This window comes from Talpa occidentalis, unplaced genomic scaffold, assembly GCF_014898055.3.
Source record: "Talpa occidentalis isolate TD23 unplaced genomic scaffold, MPIMG_talOcc4v2.1 talOcc4.3, whole genome shotgun sequence".
Lineage (NCBI taxonomy): Eukaryota > Metazoa > Chordata > Mammalia > Eulipotyphla > Talpidae > Talpa > Talpa occidentalis.
Window position 1 is genome coordinate 148,531,522 of NW_023603184.1, and position 19,100 is coordinate 148,550,621.

Here is a 19,100-nt window from a genome sequence, read left to right on the forward strand (position 1 = left end):
TGCTCTTTCTCCCTAGTCCGCTGACCTCCAGGAGGTCATGTTCATGGCTCTCATCAAGGACCGGCCCAAGTTCGTCCGCCTCTTCCTGGAGAACGGCTTGAACCTGCGCAAGTTCCTCACCAACGACGTCCTCACGGAGCTCTTCTCCAACCACTTCAGCACCCTGGTGTACCGGAACCTGCAGATCGCCAAGAACTCCTACAACGACGCCCTGCTCACCTTCGTCTGGAAGCTGGTGGCGAACTTCCGCAGGGGCTTCCGGAAGGAAGACAGAAGCAGCAGGGAAGACTTGGACATAGAATTTCACGTAGGTACCGGGATAGCTGTCCCCCTAAACTCCCTGGTCTTTTGCGGGCGCTTTCAAAACATATCTCTGCCTCCATCTCGCCCTGCCCCTACCTTGTTGCTGTAAAGGAGCTAAGACGTTGGTTAAATTTTCCTGCTGCCTTTCCTTACACACGGTGAGAGGCCTACCCAGGGGCTTTCCTGATGTCTTGCTTTGTGCTCTGACGATCATTCAGACTAGTTTTGTGTTAACTGTAAAGCTTCCTGAAGGCATCGGACAGGGACAGAGGAACGGCTCACGTCTTAGCCTTTTGCACATGGCCTGCCGAGTGTTGTTCTCTGCTGTCGGGCAAAGCACAGAGAAGTGCCAGGCTTTTGAGGCTCAGAAGGGCAGTGAGTGTTTCCAAAGGAGAATCCAGGTTTGCATTTGAGAAGATGTAGCTACAGTGCCTGGATCTCAGGCCCTCGGCTGAGTCTAGGCTCGCCCAGGGCCCAGTCGCACGTATTTGCAGCCCTGCTAACCTCGTCTTGGCTCAGATCCCCGACGGCTGGAGTCTGCGAATACACACCCCAGCTGCCTCCCTCTTGAGGAGATGGTTCCGAGGTTTCTGTTCTCTCCTGGGCTGCAGAGGGTTGTGTTAAGCTCCAGTCACCCACCGTGACAATCGCTGATGCGGCCCCTTTCTGGGCTCTCTCTTTTGGGGTCTCATTCCCTCTCTTTTCTAGTGGCTTTTGTGGGATCACCTCTCACTAGAACTGCTTGCCTTGAATCCTTGACTCGGGATTGCTTCAAACTAGCTCATGGTCTTTCATCAATATGTGATTTACAGTGTGTGTGTGTGTGTGTGTGTGTGTGTGTGTGTGTGAGTGTGCACGCACGTTGCAAAAATCTCAATCAGCTAGATGCGGAAAGGGATTGGAAGTGTTTCGAAAACTTCTGCCTGACACTATTTATGTTAAAACCCTGGCAGTATCCAGAACTATGCCTGAAGCAGTTGGAGCTTGGTAAACGCTGTTGACATTTAAAAGGAATGTATACGTTGAATTCTTTTCTATCTGAGAAGCTTCCCCTGGAGGCTATGGGATGTGGACTGGGAGCTGGACTCTAATTGATTGAAGCTTCAAGTGACACTCCAAAGAAATAGGCCCAGACGTGTGTTGTGCTCACTGAACTTAATCTGCAAGAAAGTGAGAATTGGGGCTGTACGATTTTTCCAGATGAGACTCGGTTTTTGTGATGAGAAGAGATAGTTTTCTCTTTGGCCTGTTGGAAGGCATTCAGTTTTTAAATTGCTATCAGCACGTTTTTCACCCTTTATATCGCTCCATCTAATAGGACGTTGTCTTTTATGGCAGATGAAAGATTTTGTGTCAGATTGTACCACCTGGTGAGTCGCAGACATAAAAATCACTTCACTGTGTTGTTAAAATGGATCAGACCCCAAGTTGCTGAGTCCTGTGACCATGCGGTGCTCGCCCAGGGCATCTTGAACCCCATTTTCATTCCGAAAATATGGCTCCCTGGCACGCGCTGACCACAGTCTCTTCCTGCCCCCAGGACGTATCCCCGATTACCCGGCACCCCCTGCAAGCCCTCTTCATCTGGGCTGTCCTTCAGAACAAGAGGGAGCTCTCCAAGGTCATCTGGGAGCAGGTAAGCGGCCCAGTGTCGCCTTGTTGCAGGAGTTGCGACCTTCTCAAGACTGACACCTCCCCTGACACACCCCAGATAAAATGGAAGGCCTGGGACAGCCAGACGTGGCTGCTCCTCTGCCTCCACACCAACACAGGTGTGTTTGGGTGGGATTCCCTGGAAGGTGGCTGCCTGGTGTGCACCTGTAGGCACCAGTAGGTACCTGCTTCTCAGGTGTGTGATCATTTGCCAGGTGGATGGGGTTTCTGTGTTTCATTAAAAACAATGACTACCTGGCTCTGTTGCACATGAACAGACAGTAGGGCTTGTCCAAAATTCTTACTGAGATTTTTTCATGTGAATCATCACATAATGGTTTTGTCAGTGATCTATGTGGGTCCAAAGGAGGTGACATTTGCCATTTTTAGAGCATAAGGTTGGATGCTGGATATGGAGTTGGCACACCCGGCCTCACCGACTGGCTGCCAGGCCTCCCCCCTGGCACCCACCCCCGGCCCCGAGTCCTGGGCTCCCTGCGTTGCTGTCTGTTTCTCCTGGCATGTGTCTTGATGATCCCCTTTAATAAGCTGATTCCATGTCCAAGCCTGTGTGTGCGTACGTTCGGGTCCAAGACGGCTGGGGTGTACTGCAGACTTTGCTCTGAATCTTTGTGCGCTGCTCAGACTTGACCATTTCCTGCTTTCACCATGAATTTGTCCTTGACTGACATTAATGCTGATGCGACCGCTTCAAGGACGACTCATTGACCTTGACATTCTGCACCCCTCTGAAAGACCAAGGGCTGCACGCTGGCTGCCCTGGGGGCCAGCAAGCTCCTGAAGACGCTGGCCAAGGTGAAGAATGACATCAACGCTGCCGGGGAGTCCGAGGAGCTGGCAAATGAATACGAGACTCGTGCCGTTGGTGAGTTTCCTGGGAGGGAACCCCACGCGGGCACAGGTGGGTCAGGGGGTGCACAGGCTGGGTGGCAGGGGTCAGTGGCATGTCTGGGCTTCCCCCTGGCCTGATTGAGGCTGCAGCTGAGGCCGAGGGCCTCTGGGGTGGGCAATGCTAGAAAATATCAACATGCAAATAATGGTCAAAATAGTCAAGGCTTATGTTAGTGAATTCAATGATTGTACATGAGATTTTTAATATTTCATTTATATATATATTTTCTTGGGTGGTGAAGTACCACCGTGTTACATTCTTGTTAATACTGTGGGCTCCCCCCGCTGCGGTCCCCTGCAGTCCCCGAAGGTCTCCTGCCCCCAAAGTGCCCATAGTCCTCCACCTCAGTCCACTGTGCAGCCCCCTCCTCCCCCTCCCCCCCCAGTGCTCAGCTCTGGCTCAGCCTTCAAGGCCTCGGCGTGGGCCGGCCTGGGCGCCGGTGCCAGTGCCTCCTCCGCCCCTCTCTGGCGCCCGCAGAGCTGTTCACCGAGTGCTACAGCAATGACGAGGACCTGGCGGAGCAGCTGCTGGTCTACTCCTGCGAGGCCTGGGGCGGCAGCAACTGCCTGGAGCTGGCGGTGGAGGCAACGGACCAGCACTTCATCGCCCAGCCCGGGGTGCAGGTAACAGCGCCGCCCGCACGCCAGGCCAGCCGGGACACAGTGGCTGCCCAGCACCGAGTGCTCCGATACCAGAAACACGCCTCTTTGGGACGCGCCCGCAGGGGACGCGGGTGAGGTCACAGGGGTGGCGGCCTGTAGGCCTGGGCAGAGACGGCTTTAGGAGACAGTGCAGGAGAAAGAATGTTCTTTGAGTTTCTGCCAAGTAAGCAGTCCTGCGTGCAGTGATGCGCTGGGTCTCTGGCCCCTGGTGGGGTCTCCGCCCCGTCTCCATTGCCCTATCCTGTGGGCCTCATCCCACGTGAGTGCCAACCTTGGCTTCCTCAGCTGCATGGGGCATGTGGGGCCGCAGGGGTTGCTGTAGGACTCAGCGTAAGGAGAGGTGCCTGCCCTCCCATCAGCTCTTCCTGTTGCAGTTACTGCAGCAGCAAGAACCTTGAGAAACCGCAGGAATGGGCCAGGCCGGGCAGGGATTTTCTGCAGAGTTAGGTGACTCCATGGCATTTCAGGACCTTGCGGGGAGATCTCCACCGTGACCCCAGCTGGAGGTGGGGGCATCTGGATATGAAGGATGTTGGGGTTGGAGCGAGAGGGGCAGGTGCCCGCCATGGGTGGCCACACCCTTTATGAGGTAGTCACATTTCCTCTTCTCAGCTCACGAGGAGGACTCTGGAGCTCATGCAGGTTCTGGAACGTTCCTCAGGGTGCATTGTTAGGAAGCAGCAGTGCTGGTAACTGATCTCACTATGGCTGCCCGTCACAGGGACTTCCCTGTCATCCTGTGCAGCCAATAATTAGCCCAGTGCTTATGAAAACACTGTTTGATGCTGTAGCTCAGCTGGCTGGGAGGGATGGCCATCCCGGGCTAGGGCGCCTGGGCCTCGCTGTGCTCTGTGTTGGCCTCTGCACGGTGGCAGGATGGAGTGAGGTGGCCTGGGATGGGATGGCTGGGAGTCTAGGTGCCAAGCTCTGCTCACAGCTTCTTAGGCCCCTCAGCCCATCGGCTGGTCTCCCTGAGCTCTGGGTGCGGGGAGGCTTCCAAGGCTCCTGCCCACGTTCACCAGGCCTGGGGTGTCATCCAGATGCGGTTCATCAGCGCGCATGGAAAAATCTGTTTTCCAGATGTGTGGAATTTTAAGTTTTATCAAAGCCCCTCAGGTCCAGGGAATGAATCTAAATAGAGGACCTTTATTCAGAGAATTCCTTATTTGGGGAGGTGCGAGGGCTGGGAAGAAAGGCAGCACTCCCTCCCGAAATTCATTGTCCTTTGTCTCTGTTTTCCATAGAATTTTCTTTCCAAGCAATGGTATGGAGAGATTTCCCGAGACACCAAGAACTGGAAGATCATCCTGTGTCTGTTTATCATTCCTTTGGTGGGCTGCGGCTTTGTGTCATTTAGGTATGAAACTGAGGCACATACTGGTGTGCAAGTGTGTGCACATATCCCTATGTGTTTATGTGTGTGTACATCATCCTATGTATGTGTGTATACACAGAGCCATGTATGTGCATGTGTGTACATGCACCCTTGTGTGCGCACACATCTGTGTGTGCATGTGCCCCTGTGTGTGTGCATGCATCAGTGTGTGCATGTGTGTGCACATGCCCCTGTGTGCATACCCCCCTGTGTGTGCATAAACATCTGTATGTGATGTGTACATGTGCCCCTGTGTGTGCATGTGTGTACACACATCCCTGTTTGTGCACACGTCGGTGTGTGCATGCACCCCAGTGTGTGCACACATCTGTGTGTACATGTGTGTGCACTTGCCCCTGTGTGTGTGCACACATCTGGGTACTCCCACGTAAATTACTCTAGACCTGGGGCGCAGTTGGTTGGCTCTGTGCCCACACATCAGGTCTGGGCTCTCCTCTGGCTCCCCGAGGATTCGATTGCCGACAGGTAGAGGTGGGGGTGTACCCTCATTATCAGGACAGAATTCCCATCTATGGGGCCTCTCTGGTGGCACAAGCAGTTGAGCACAGTGCTGTGAAGCTGTCCGCAGCCTCTGCAGCTCCGGTTTGATCTGCGCTGGCTGGTGAGGGTCCCACATGGCACAGCAGACCTCCCCTGTCGCGCCCGCTGCTCCCTTCAGCAGTGTATTTCGTCAGTCTGGCTGTTCTGTTCCCCACTCTGTCTCTGGTGAATCCTCTCACCTTCCTGCACATCTGGCCAGTACCTCGGTTCTCATATAAAAATAAATAAATCTTAAAAAAAAAACCCAGAATTCCCATCTGTGGATCAAAACGCCGAAGGCTATGTTGGGCTGCCTGGACCACCCCCATCTCACCATCCCCCCGGGTGGGGCCCTGTTAGGTCTGCTAAGGAGGCGCTGCCCCCTTGAGTGCCGCTGGCAAGGTCGGCCATGGGGCTCTCTGCTCTTGGGGCAGGAAGAAGCCCGTGGACAAGCACAAGAAGCTCCTGTGGTACTACGTGGCCTTCTTCACCTCCCCGTTCGTGGTCTTCTCCTGGAACGTGGTCTTCTACATCGCCTTCCTGCTGCTCTTCGCCTACGTGCTACTCATGGACTTCCACGCCGTGCCGCACCCGCCCGAGCTGGTCCTCTATGTGCTGGTCTTCGTCCTGTTCTGTGACGAAGTGAGACAGGTGGGTCCCCCCCAGCATGGTGCCTCCCCGCCCCCTCCGAGGCCAGCATCCTCCTGAAGCCAAGGAGGAGCAGAAGCGGCTCTTGAAGTGTGGCCATTGGTTCCCTCCAGGCAGACGCCATGAAGTGGGCATCCCAGCTGAGTGAGAGCCCCCTGGGCACCAGGCTTGCGCTGGCTGGCTCCTAATTCTGTTCACTGCTGGGTGAGCTACTGGGGGTGTGTATCCAGAGAGCAGCAGACCTCAGCTGCACATCTGCCCAGTGCTCAGGCCTGGTTCCTGCCATCGCCACACCCAGGGAGAGGAGCCACAAGGGCCAGGGAGTTGGGAGGACTTGGGCGCTGAGAGCACCGTGGTGCCCGCCCGTCAGTGACAGCGTTGGGAAGTCGTTGGTGTCCCTATGGACTGCAGGGAGTCGGTGTGAATTATCCATGGTGTTTTTCTGCAGTTTCTTAGTGTCTGCATTTTAAAATGTCCTCCCCCACTACTGAACCAGCGCTCTAGCCCCAGCAAGGGAGCTTGTGCCGTGAGTCGTTGAACAACTGTGGGCGAAGGCAGTGCTGTCCCTAAGCTGTGAGGGAAAGTCGCCCCGGGAGTGGTCTCTGACTTGGTGGGTCACGGCTTTCTTGAGAACTACTGTGGCTGTCCTGCTGCTTCCCTCATGAGCCCAAACCACCAGCGCAGCACTTCCATCATGCGCTGGGCTGGCAGCTCGTGAGGCCTGTGCCCAGGGCACCGGGAGGCTCCAGGAGCAGGGAATGCCCTTCTTGACCTCAGAGAGCCACTGCCAAGTATAGGAATCCTAAGCTGGTCTCAACATCGTGCTGATTCTGGTAGCCCGTGTGTGGCAAGCCTAGGTTGAGAGAGATTCCGAGGCGCTGCCTGCTGTCTGTAGGAGGGAGTCTTGATCGATTAGTGATGCCGGCCCCGAGTGTGAGGGGCCGGAGGCGTCCTGGCCCCAGAGCCCTGAATCTACTTCCTTTGCCTAGGAGAGGGGAGGTCCCGCCAGGGGTGGGGGAGAATAGGACAGATGACGCGAGTCAGTGTTGAAGGTAGACCATGATCACAATTTCTGTCCATCAGCAACTCTTTCCCGGGCAGAGTCCTGTTGACATTTGAGAATTTCTGTGACTCCAGATCATAGAACCAATGGCCCTGCTCTGGCTCACAATCTGCCAGGCCATTAGCTTGATGGATTCTGCTGGGTTAGTTTGCTGGATTCCTCTAGATTAATTTGCTGGATTCTTCTGTGTTAATTTACTGGGTTCCTCTGGATGAATTTGCTTGAATCTTCTGGATTGGTTGGCTGGATTCTTCTGGATGGGTTTGCTAGGGCTCCCAAACAAAACATCTCCAGCTGGGGGGCTTAACAACAGAAGTTCATTGTCTCATGGAGACTGAAGTCCAAGATAAGGCGCTGGTAGATCTGGATGCTTCTGAGGCTGGGAAGGGAACCCTGTTCCAGACTCTCCCCAGCTTCTGGGGCCGTGCCAGTGATCTTTGCTTCAGCTCATAGGTGCGTCGCTCCCCCTGTCCTCATGCCCACGTGGTACTCTTCCATGTGCATGTCTTTTCTTCTTCTTGTACGGACACTAGTCACGTTGGATCAGGGCCCTCTACTCCGGTGTCACCTCATCTTGACTAGTTACATCAGCAATGACCTCATTTCCAAGCAAGGTCACATTCTGAGGTCCATGGGGTTTAGGACTTCAGTGTCAAGTTTGGGGGGGACACAATTCTACCTGTAGGCCCTCTACAGCTGCTATTTTTTTACTTGCTAGTTCTCTCTTTCTCTCTCTCTCTCTCTCTCTCCCCACTGCATGTCAGCAGCCACGGGTGAGAATATCCTGGGAAGCAGAGAAAGGCAGCAGGCTGTCAACCTTTAAACCAGGATGGGCCCCTCTCCTGAGAAAGAGAGGGAGCACAACTGTTTTCATGGCGCCTCCCTGGGCGTGTCTCAGGGGCTGGGCCCGCATGGGGTCCTACACGTCCCTTTCTCCTAAACTGGTCGTGTCTGGCCTCTGCACCCTCTCTCCCCTCCCCTGCAGGGTGGGCTGGCCACCTTTCAAAGGCACGTGTGAGGGCAAGCTTGCATTGCTTGGTTTAGGTGGGTATTAAGTCACACCAGGACTAGGGTCAGGGGGAGAGATGGGCTTGGGGTGTGGGTGAACTCAAGTTTAAGATTAGGGTTAGGGTTAGGGTTTGAGTTAGAGTTAGGGTGAGGGCTAGGGTTAGGGTTCGGGCTGGGTTAGGTTCTGTTCCATGAGCCAGCGCAGAACGCGGTCTCAGAGGTCCTTGTCATGACAAGAATTTGACACTTGGGGTCGCTGTTCCCCTTCTTGTGCGCAGACAGGCGCCTCTGGCGTCCTCCCTTTGGCTCCCGGGAAAGATCAATTCTGCGGCTGGTGCTGACCTCATTAACCCCATTGGCACTTGCCAAATCCAGCTAGCACGTCCCCTGTCTACGCTGTGTCCCGGTGTCGAGGAGGGTCTTCCTCCGCGTGTCCCTAAGGCCCCTCGCCCGGGGGCAGATGCTGGTTTGCTGAATTGGCATTTTTAACCCAGGCAGTCAATATGTGCAAATATAATTGTTAAAAACTCCTCGGTCCAGTAGACAGAGTGCGGATGCTTATTTCAAATACGTTGCGTCTCTTTCACGGAGAGCGCTGTTCAGTATGCAGGACCCTTGGGCCCCCGTGGCTGAGAGAGCTGATGAAATACGGTCTTGGTATATTATGACTTAGCCCATCCTGGGGCTTCCATTCAGAAAAGAGGCCCCTATTCATTAGGAAAGTGTTGGCTCACTGCTGTGGGGCCTCTGAAACTCAGAATTAATCGATTTCGAGTCCTCCCATCACGGGGGTCAGGCTTCTGGAAGTTTTGTGAGCAAAGAGCAAGCTGGGCTGGGCCTCCCCACGGGGCTTCAAAGGGGGGACGGCCGGCAGGCAGTTGGGTCCTGACCTCTTCTTCTTGCAAATGGCTCCCGCGGGGTGGTGGTCAGCATCCCAGGGACCACCCAAGTGGACTGACCTTGACTGCCTTTGGGTTCAGCGGATTGGAAGGGAGGCGCATCAGCCTGGGGGTGGTGCTTGGCCTCGCACTGGCGCCCCCACTCTGTCCTGGTTGCTGCTGGCTTTTGCTAGTGGGTGAAAGGAAATGCTTCTTGAAAAACCCATCATCCTTCGGGAATCCCTTCCGCATCGCAGATCGGAGGAGCTCTGCAGGATCTGAGTATAAAATACAGTCCTGGTGTATCATGTTTGATGGCGCGAGAGTGAAGAGTCAGAAACCTGAGACCTGGTCCTTGGGCAGTTTTTCACCCCCAAGCCTTGGCTTCAGGAAATACCAAGCTAGGAAATGTTACGTCATGTAGCGTCCGACGACTGGCCGGAGGGAGTCAGGCCGGTGAGGTCAGTTAGTGGAGCTGGGCAGCGCCACGTTCCTACTGGTTCTTCGTCCTCACCCTCCTGTCTTTCACGAGTTAGCCTGGAGGCCTCCTCACCTGCCCTCGGGTGTGCTTCGTCTGACTCCCCCAGCCCTTGTCAGGCTTCATCTTCCACACACACAGTCTCTCTCCATGGTCCTTGGGTCCCTGGAGAACCCGCATCGCCCGGGCTTGTGGTGTCCCGGCTCTCCGCACATGCGTTTTGAGAGGATGTGCAATTAGGGGTGGATGAGCCACCATCCCCCCCACCCCGTGTCGCCCAGATCTAGTAGATGTTCCAGAGAAGCTGGTCAGGAACAGCTCAGGAAATCCTGACTCGCTTTCTTCCCATTCTTTGTGCGACGGATACGTACAGAGCAAGGGGACGCCATCACGGAGGCTTGCCATTCCGGCCAGTCGTTTCTGTGACCCCGTCTGTCCTCACAGGTGCCGCATACAGCACCTATGGGCCATTTGAAAACAGAAAAACAGGTCCTTTTTGTTGAAATGTTTCACTGCCATCTACTGGAAAGATTTTTCAATGGATGCACAAATCTGTGATGGCATCAGTGTGGCTATCACCCTCCAGCGTTGTGCAGTGCGCAGCCTGCACCACCGCACACGGCGGCCTGGGGGCCATACGGCCCCCTCGATGGCCCTCTCTCTGCGGCTGCACCTTTAAAGAACAGTCAGGAGACACGAACCCTTTCTCTTGGTTTTGTCAGCAACACACAATAACAAGGGCAGCGTGAGGCTGCTTTCCCTTCTCCCTGGGGCCGCCTGGGTGGGGCTCACTTGCCCATCCTTGCTCAAAATGGATCCACAAAGAAACGTGTGAGCATTAAACAGCCCGGTGGTGCTGCCGCGGCGTGCAGCGGCTCACGGCCCCCCGCCCTCTGTGCTGCAGTGGTACATGAACGGGGTGAACTACTTCACCGACCTGTGGAACGTGATGGACACGCTTGGGCTTTTCTACTTCATCGCGGGCATCGTGTTCCGGTAAGTGGTCCTCAACCCCCTCCCCCGGGCTCAGGTGTCTGGGGATGCTTGGGCGAAAGAGTGAAGAAAAGACCTTTGATGTTTCTAGTCCAAGAGAAGCCCCTCCCTCCCCCTGAGAAACGGCCACAAAAGCCATGTGGACCCTGCCTCTTAGAGGCCCAGCTGGGCTGGCCGAGGGTGGTGACCCCTCGAGAAGTGTTGTGACCTGCCATCGAGAAGCGGGTCTTCATGGTGTTCCCCTTTGTGCGTCCTTGTAGACCTGGGGGAGATCAAGCAATCAAGGTGAGTACAGAAGGACGAGGGTGTTTCTCTTTTTTAACAAACCGAAGTTTTCTTTGTTTCTTCAAACAGGAACATGATGCTCATGTAAAATAGACAGAAACAGGCAAGAATCAAAACACAGTGCACAAAACACAACATGCAGGACCGTGCACACCCTCCCCAGCCCACTCCCCCCCAGGGATCCGACCCTCACGCAGACCCCCCAGCTGAGCCAGCACTAGCAGGGAGCCCCAGCACTGAGCCAGGAGAGAGAGAGAGGACAGGGGACGTCTCTGAAAAGTCTGTGCACAGGCCGTGGCGGGAGACGGACGTGCATTTCCCTTCAATGTCAAAAGCGTCCTGTCAAAGGTTTCCAGTGATTGCCACCGGTTCTAGAATCCCACCCCATGCCTGCTGGTCCCCTGCCTGGGGGATGGTAGTGTTTAATATTGCATTGTACTTCATCTTGGGCCTTGTGACCTCCTCAAATACCTTAACTCACACATGGTGCGGCTTGGAGCCTGCCCTCCCAGTTTCGAGCCCCTCCACCCCAGGTTCTATGTGACTCACTAGAAAAGGCCATCTGAGTCACAGCTGAGGTGAAAGGGGACATGCAGACCAGGTGATAGAGAAACTGAGGCAAGCCCCAGGCCCGGACTGATGCCTCATAGCTCTGCGTGCTCACAGCCGCCTCCCCACGTGGCTCTGGGGTGAGGCAGGGGTTCTGGTGAGCCCAGTTCCTTGGCAGAGGCCCGGAGGTCCAGGACTGTATCTCCTGGGGATGGGGTGGTTCTCAGTGAGTGCTCCCTTATGGCTGGAAGGTTGTAGGACTCCGTTCCCTCCTCGATTGCCCCCTTTTCTGCTTGGGTTAAAGCCCAGCCTCTGATTCAGAGTGGGCTGGCCTTCCAGAGCATTCCAGGCAGGCAGTGCATCTGGCTTCAGTTAGCACCTTAGCAGGTGGCTAGTTCATCTGCTGAGCTGGTGTGAGCCAGGTAAGTGATGGGCCTCCTGGAGTGGTCAAGCTCCCAGCGGGACCAGGGTCATTTCAGAATCGTGAGCCAGGACGTTTCGAGACTGGGATTGGGTCCCCGCATAGCGTTTGAGGGAAAGCAGAGGGAGCCCCCGAAAGCTCAGTTTTGTGTGACTTGCTTGTCTCTCCCCGAGACCACGAGGGCAGACATCCATGACCTTCGACCATCAACGATGCAGGGGTGGGATGTCTCCCTGCCTGGTCCGCTCACGCTCGGGTCCTCAGCTCTCTGTTTCTTCACACTGGTGATTTTTAAAACAAGAAACTTTGAAAGCCTCTGGCCACAGCTCACGCCTGCTGCTTCCTTTCTTCGCATAGGCTCCGCCATTCTGACAAAACCTCCTTGTATTCCGGACGCGTCATCTTTTGCTTGGATTACATTATATTCACGCTGAGGCTCATCCACATCTTCACTGTGAGCAGAAACCTGGGCCCCAAGATTATAATGCTGCAGAGGATGGTAAGGACACGGGCGCTGAGCCGCGCGCTTCTGCCCCGGCCCCTCCCCGCGCGCGCAGGCCTGAGGCGGATGGACGGTTGCGTTGCACAATCAGCGAGGTTTGCTTTCCTAGCTGTGCTTCCATCAGGGGCCTCTCCCAGGTTAACATTTGACGCAGGATGACCGCGAGGCGCCGGCAGTAACTCGGGGCCCGCTGATAAGAACCCGTGTAATAAAGGCCCTTATCAGCCCACTCAGAGTTTGCCCTGCGCTGGGGCTTTCCCCTGAGTCCTAACAGCCCACTCCGAGCGGGGCAGGAGAGGGGCGTCAGGCCCGTTTCTGAGATGAGGACAGTCAGGCCCAAGGGGGTCAGTGCTTTTCTAGAGACTCCGGGGAGCCAGGAGCAGACGAGGATTGGGGGGGTGTCAACCTTGTAGCCTCAACGCGGTGACGGGAGACACTTCCCCACTGTGTTGTAGAGGCGTTTAACAGAAAGATGGTTACACGTGGACAACGTGGCTTTCCTCAGCTCACTTTCCAGACGGCCAACCCCAGCGCCGCGTCTGCGTCAGCCGCATGTGGACGCGCTCGGGGGCGGCCCGTGCCACGCGTGTGCTTTTCATTCAAAGCATGTTGAGGCACAGGTCCCGTGAAGTCATGCAAAATCCAAACAAGTCAGACTCTGCCCTCGCGTCTACTAAGCTCCTATTTTCCTTAAAAAAGAGAGAAGGAAATAATCTCAGGCTTTGGAGTGGGCATCCTGACCGGGGAGTGGGGTGCCCTCCTGTGAGTCCTTCCAGGACTGCCCTTCCTCGCTCCCAGGCAGGCAGACCTTGTGGTGAGGCGTCCTCCCGAGGTTGCTGCGCTGGCCTGGGGCCTGCAAGCAGGAGTGCCCGCCAGTCTTAATTCTGGAAGATGGAGCGTAGACCCGGGGGCTGGTGATGGCCTTATTAAGAATCAGCCCACGAGTGCGGGTGACTCTGGCCCTGCCCGACCCCGCCGTCTCCGGCCAGCCCGGCGCAGAGCTGACCCCGCCTGGTGTCCCCTGCACAGCTGATCGACGTCTTCTTCTTCCTGTTCCTGTTCGCCGTGTGGATGGTGGCCTTCGGCGTGGCCCGGCAGGGCATCCTCCGGCAGAACGAGCATCGCTGGACGTGGATTTTCCGCTCGGTCATCTACGAGCCCTACCTAGCCATGTTCGGCCAGGTGCCCAGCGACGTGGACAGTAAGCCTGGCGTGGCCCTGGGTGGAGGCAGCGCAGGAGGACGTAGTCTAGGACCAGCCCCCAGGGTCCCTGCTCTGTCCCGCGGGTGACCCCGGGGTCCCAGGGAGCAAACACACCCCCTCCAAACCTTTCCTTCACTCCCGAGCAGGGTTTTCCGCCTGCCCTGCCATGCCAGCCTGCAGCCTGCAGTTTTGGAAGCTTTTTAATGTTTCTCATCTTTTCAACAGCAACAAGCTGTGGACAGAGTAGGCCCTGTCCTATGTGCACTCGGTGTGCGCTTGTTAAAAAAGAGCATTACTGAGGATTTTCCACCGGAACCTGGAACTTACAATCCCGGGGGTGGCCACCACCTGTGCTTTCAGACGCAGCTCCTGGGGCACAGGTGGGGTTCATCTGCCCTTGCCCAGTTTCCAGGAGGAAGGTGGGGCGTGTGCAGACTGTGTGTTCTCAAGTGAGCAACCGCAGCATCTTTATGATACGGAGGGTGTCCTGGGCTGTGTGTCCTATCCTGCCTCGAGAAAATGATCACAGTGTTTTCTCTGCCCCGTGGGACCATTCGTCAGCTCCCTAGTGTTTTCTGGATCGTTCTCCCATCTTCTGCGGTCCCCCTGGTGCTCCTGCTGCAGCTTCTCCCACCATTGTAGAGACAGCGCCTCTGCCGCAGCCTTGGGTGGCACCTGGTCCTTACCGCTCCGGCCTGCGGGCCTGCCCTTGTGCAGGGGGTGCCTTCGCCCCATGGCAGCCCGGCATGGAGCCATGTTAGTCCCACAGGAGCAGCTCCCGAGGCCTGAGTTGTGGCAGGCGGTGCAGGAAGGCGCCGTGTGCCCTGGGAGGCGCTGACTCGTGTGCGCTCTGTCCTGTGTCAGAGAAACCAGGTGCACGTCAGCCGCCCAGGTAAGCCCAGGGCAGGCACTTACACCCCTGCCTTCCCCTGGCCGGAGACGCCATCCTCTGGGCTCCATTTCTTCCCAGACCCTCCACTCTGGGAATTGCGTGCTGTTTACTTGTTTATTTTTAGAATTCCCGCCCACACCGTGCCTGACACCCCACCCCTTCCTCTCGACCACAGAGCCCTCATGGTGCTTACAATGTCCCCTAGTTTTTCTCAGTATTTTACTTTATCAAATTATCGGCTGTGAAAATGTTCAATATTTGTCATTCTGACTTGTCTTCCTGTGTATAATTCTCTTGAACTTCCTCCATTTTGGTGTCATCGGCAACCTTCCATCTTGCTTTGTGACCGAGCAGCATCCTGTGGTGTGGACACAGCATCTTGGTCCCGTCCTCTGTCAGCGGGCGCTTAGGGTGCTGCCATCTCCGTGGCTCTGCATTGTAGCCTCCACATGGTGCCCCCTCTGGCTCCTTGTGACCTGTGCTGTGGCCAGAGCGATCTTTCCATAAAGAGGCTCTGCTGTGGCATTCTTCTGCTGGAAACAGTCTACCCCCATACCCACTGGTTTTAATAAAAAGATAAAAAAAATTAGCATGTGGTTACCACTCACCTTATACGCCACAGATGTTTCCTATCCTCCTACCACGGGGCCTTTGCATGTGCTGTTCCTTCTCTGGATGGCTGGGCACCATCTTGCCCCACTTCTCATTTTTTTTTTTTTTTCAGTTTCCTTCTGGGGAAGCTGTTCCTGGATTAACTTCAGCTTCTGCCCATGGCGCACAGACTGTGTGTATCCTTAGTGCTTCTCAGGTGCTGAAATCATACACTTGTGTGGTTGATTGTCTTCCTACCCAAAGATACTGGAAGCTTCTTGAGGACAGTGACCATGTCTACCTTGCCCTTCCTTTCAGCTCTCATCCCACTGAGGCCCCCGCTCACAGTAGCTGCTCAATAAATACCTATCGAGCAGGTAATTCCCCAGCTATCGTGTGTTAGGATGCAGTGCCGTGGACCAGCATCCACACATGGCGTGGCCAATGGCCATTGTCTAGTGTCTCCCCGGGGTGCCCAGACAGCCCTCCCGGGATGCCTCACGCTGGGCTTTCTATATCTGCAGGTACCACCTACGACTTCTCCCACTGCACCTTCACTGGGAATGAGTCCAAGCCCCTGTGCGTGGAGCTGGATGAGCACAACCTTCCCCGCTTCCCCGAGTGGATCACCATCCCGCTCGTGTGCATCTACATGCTCTCCACCAACATCCTGCTGGTCAACCTGCTGGTCGCCATGTTTGGGTACGTGCTTGGTCACAGCTCGCTGGGCGGCTGCTGTGTGGACCCCACGCCCTGTGGGGCTGGAGGGGCTGGAGCAGAGCGGCAGAGGTCCACCTGGGAGGCGCTGGTGTCGGGAGTCTTTTGGGGCCTGGAGGCCTGGAGGGGCGGAACCGTACAGGGTCCAAATTCAAAGTACTAATATCAGCTGTGTGTCAGTTCACTTGTCACCGAAGACAAGTTCCTGGAAGGCCCTCAGGACACTTGGCTGCACAGTGTGCACCCACTAGGCCTCTCCAGGCCCCGTGAAGGTGGCTGGCGGCAGCTGCCTTGCCCTTGAGCGCATTGCTAGGACTTGTTTTCCATGGGACTTGGTGGGATGGGTTTGAGGACTTAAAGGACTCAGAAAAGTTAATTGAATGTTTCAGTTTAAATACAAATCACAAGGGCAGAGTGAGGAGAGTGTATTTCCTCTGGGCTCACGCCTAGCGAGGTGGGAGGATAGGGTGGCAGCTAATGTATCTTTATTGCCTTTGACAGTTCTCTTTAGTACACTCAGAACATCATGTTTATCACCCCCCACACACCGTCATCTTTCTTAGGGGGGTTTCAAACACCCACTGGGTGGTTTTAGTGGGGACACCCTCGCTTATGCTGTTCCTTTCAGAGAGGTGGTCACTGCAAGTCCGGGAATGCCGGCACAGACAGACAACACTAGAGACAAAAGACAAATTGACAACAATGGGGCATGGAAGAGAAACCCTGCATCAAAAACCAGAAACCCAGAAACCATGACAGACGAAATAAACACATTTGCTATCACAAAACAAATGCTTAAGACAAAGGGTCCCTCCGGTGATGTCACATGACACACGATAGAAGGGGTGGGTATTTGCATCTGAGAAACAAAGGCTTTGCATTCCAAACACAGAAAGGGACACATTGAGGAGGATGGCCTGAGAGGAAACTGGCAGAAGAGTGGACGAGGCAGTCTGGAGAAGGGGCGTTCACGTGGCCAAAAACCAAACAAAAAGAGCTTCAGCCTGTGGACTGGAAAGGCTCTGTGAAAACTACAAGCAGGTGTGGTTCAGGACCCACATTTGTGGGACGTGGGATGTGGGGCGAACACCTGGAGGAGGAGCCCCTTGTGTTGAGGAGGGTGCAGGGACGGCGAAGGCCTCTTACTCTTTAGAAAGAGATAAGAAATTAGATTGTAAGAGAAAAAACACACAAACCTTTGACCCAACGCTCTCCCATGTGGGACTCTACCCTGAAGATGTGTGCACGAAGACACGTTGGATCATAGAGTGACGCCTACCATTAGGGGAATGGCTGAATAAAGCGTATTATAGCCAGATTGTGGACTATGACGCAGCTCTTAAAAAGAAAAGTTAGCTCTGCTTTTGTTGATTTGGATGGATGATCACACATCACTTGCATATTTTAGGGAAGAAAATAAGAAAAAGACAGTTGTCCCATAGAGCCTGAGTTTCCAAGAATGACGAGGATTGTAGAGGAGGGCCATTTGTCGGCCAGAGGCTTCCCTTGTGCAGGATTGGGTGAGGACACAGGCCCCTGAGAATGTCACCACCCTAGGGGCTGAGCGGCGAGTCATGAGGTTGTCTTGTGGTGTCCAGAGATGTCCTCCCCTGTCCCACAATGCTGTGGCTAGTGTGAAGTTTCTGAAGTGAATTCACTGTTCTGCTTAAGCTTCTGGAAGGTTCAGATTCTCCCCATTGTGTTCAGGGTAAATTTCAGGCTCCTCCACTTCCCCACAAGGTCATCTGTGTCCTGCTTTGATCACACCTTCAGGCTTAGCCCCGGCGACTGGCGTCCAGCCGCCACCCACGTATCTGTTGCTGAACGGGTTGCTCTGTCATGCCTGTTCCATCCTGACCTTCACCTGCCTCATTCCTACTATCATTTCAAGGAGCCAAGCATCACCCTCACCCAGGTGGTCCCCATGTCCCCCCCACTTTGCATAGAGGCTCCTGGGATCCGTACATAGTGATCTGACCATCTGTCTTTCAGGACAGTAATCTCCAGAGGGCGCTGCGTCTGTCTCAGCATCTGGCACTTGCCGGGTTTGTTTGATGAGTGAAAGAACAGGTTCTTTCCCATTGTTAGTTCCTTATTCAGTTACTGGTTAGGCGCTTTGTTCCTGGTGTTACGTCATTTACTGAGAAGCATCAGTGGGGAATAACAGATAAGCGGGGGCTTATCACTGAGACTCATCATGTGCTCTATGCGGGGCCTGGGCCCAAGGGATCAGGTGGTTGTTGGTCTAGGGGACCTTACAGGTGGAGCCTGCCATCCTCTGACCCACTTGAACAGGTGGCCAGGGCAGGATTCAGGGATCAGGGAGCTGAACAACACCATGCCACCAGCGGTCGCCAGTCTGAGTCTGCAGAGAGAGGTGTGTGGGGAGCTAGGGGGATGTGGCCATGTGATGGCGAGAAGGGAGCACAGTCTCCGAGTTAAAGCAGGTGGGGAAGAACTGGAATGATTTCGGTTCTAGCTCATGGTGATGACACATCCATCAAGCTTTACATCCATCAAGCTTTACAGCCAGCCATGCTAAACCACACACGCCTGTGACCAGTCATATCACTGGACCAGAACTGCAATGTTTATGTCCACTTCCTGGCAATAACCGATCACTAATATACTTGCTACAGAAACCGAGCAAAGAGGCTGACGGCCCCCAACGCCATGATCTTTGAACTAGTTCAGTATATCTGGGCGAGACCAAGAGCGGAAAAGGACTGGGGCCTGCCCGAGGCATGTGCTGGGAGCTGTTCCCAGAGCCCTTCTTCAGGACCACGGCACAGTGGGGATCCCTCCTCTGTGTCTTTCTTATGACCTGATGGAATCCGAGCCCGGGGGCCTGGGCCAGCCTGTCACTGTCAGGTTCGGGATATGAAAGTCTGGCAGCTCAGTTTTGGTGGCCCTGGTCACATGCGGTCTGGCCTGCCAGTGTCCATTCGAGGCTTGGATACAGGTCTCCTCCCCATGAGGCCCTGGCCATGGCGCCCACCCTGCCACCCTATTCAGTGAGTGAGCATCACAACTTGGGAACATGCCTTCCCTGGGGGAGTTTTCCAGAAGATTCTTTGCTCATGTCAGTGGCCCCTTGCTATCCTCAGGCTAAACTGGTTCTGACAGTTGTTCTAGATGTCCTCGGTCAGCCCTGGAGCTGGAGCCTCAGTGTGACCCTGTCTGGCTCCACATCAAAATACTCAGGTAGAGGCCTCACCACACACATCAGAGGCCTCATCACACACAACGGAGCCTCACCAGACACACCCTAGCTTCATGCACTGCTGCACAGTGTACACTGGGGATTTTGATGCACCAGCAGAGTGCTGTCAGGATGGCATGCAGCAGGAGAGGAAGTAGATGCATATACACCTGCGATTGTTCAACATTTATGGTGCTGATCACGGGCCAGCGTGCTTGTCAGTA

The 19,100-nt window shown here is 55.0% G+C and overlaps 1 protein-coding gene across 1 annotated transcript in view; it reads left to right on the forward strand.

Annotated features, from left to right (window-relative positions):
* TRPM8 (transient receptor potential cation channel subfamily M member 8) overlaps window positions 1-19,100 on the forward strand; it is a 54,038-nt gene that overhangs the window by 21,782 nt on the left and 13,156 nt on the right. Inside the window, exons 11-20 of the mRNA XM_037521939.1 lie at window positions 17-307; window positions 1,844-1,939; window positions 2,713-2,842; window positions 3,347-3,492; window positions 4,776-4,888; window positions 5,881-6,097; window positions 10,426-10,517; window positions 12,127-12,268; window positions 13,301-13,472; window positions 15,482-15,659. Of these exons, the coding sequence (XP_037377836.1) occupies window positions 17-307; window positions 1,844-1,939; window positions 2,713-2,842; window positions 3,347-3,492; window positions 4,776-4,888; window positions 5,881-6,097; window positions 10,426-10,517; window positions 12,127-12,268; window positions 13,301-13,472; window positions 15,482-15,659 (1,577 nt within the window). The remainder of the gene's footprint in view (window positions 1-16; window positions 308-1,843; window positions 1,940-2,712; window positions 2,843-3,346; window positions 3,493-4,775; window positions 4,889-5,880; window positions 6,098-10,425; window positions 10,518-12,126; window positions 12,269-13,300; window positions 13,473-15,481; window positions 15,660-19,100) is intronic.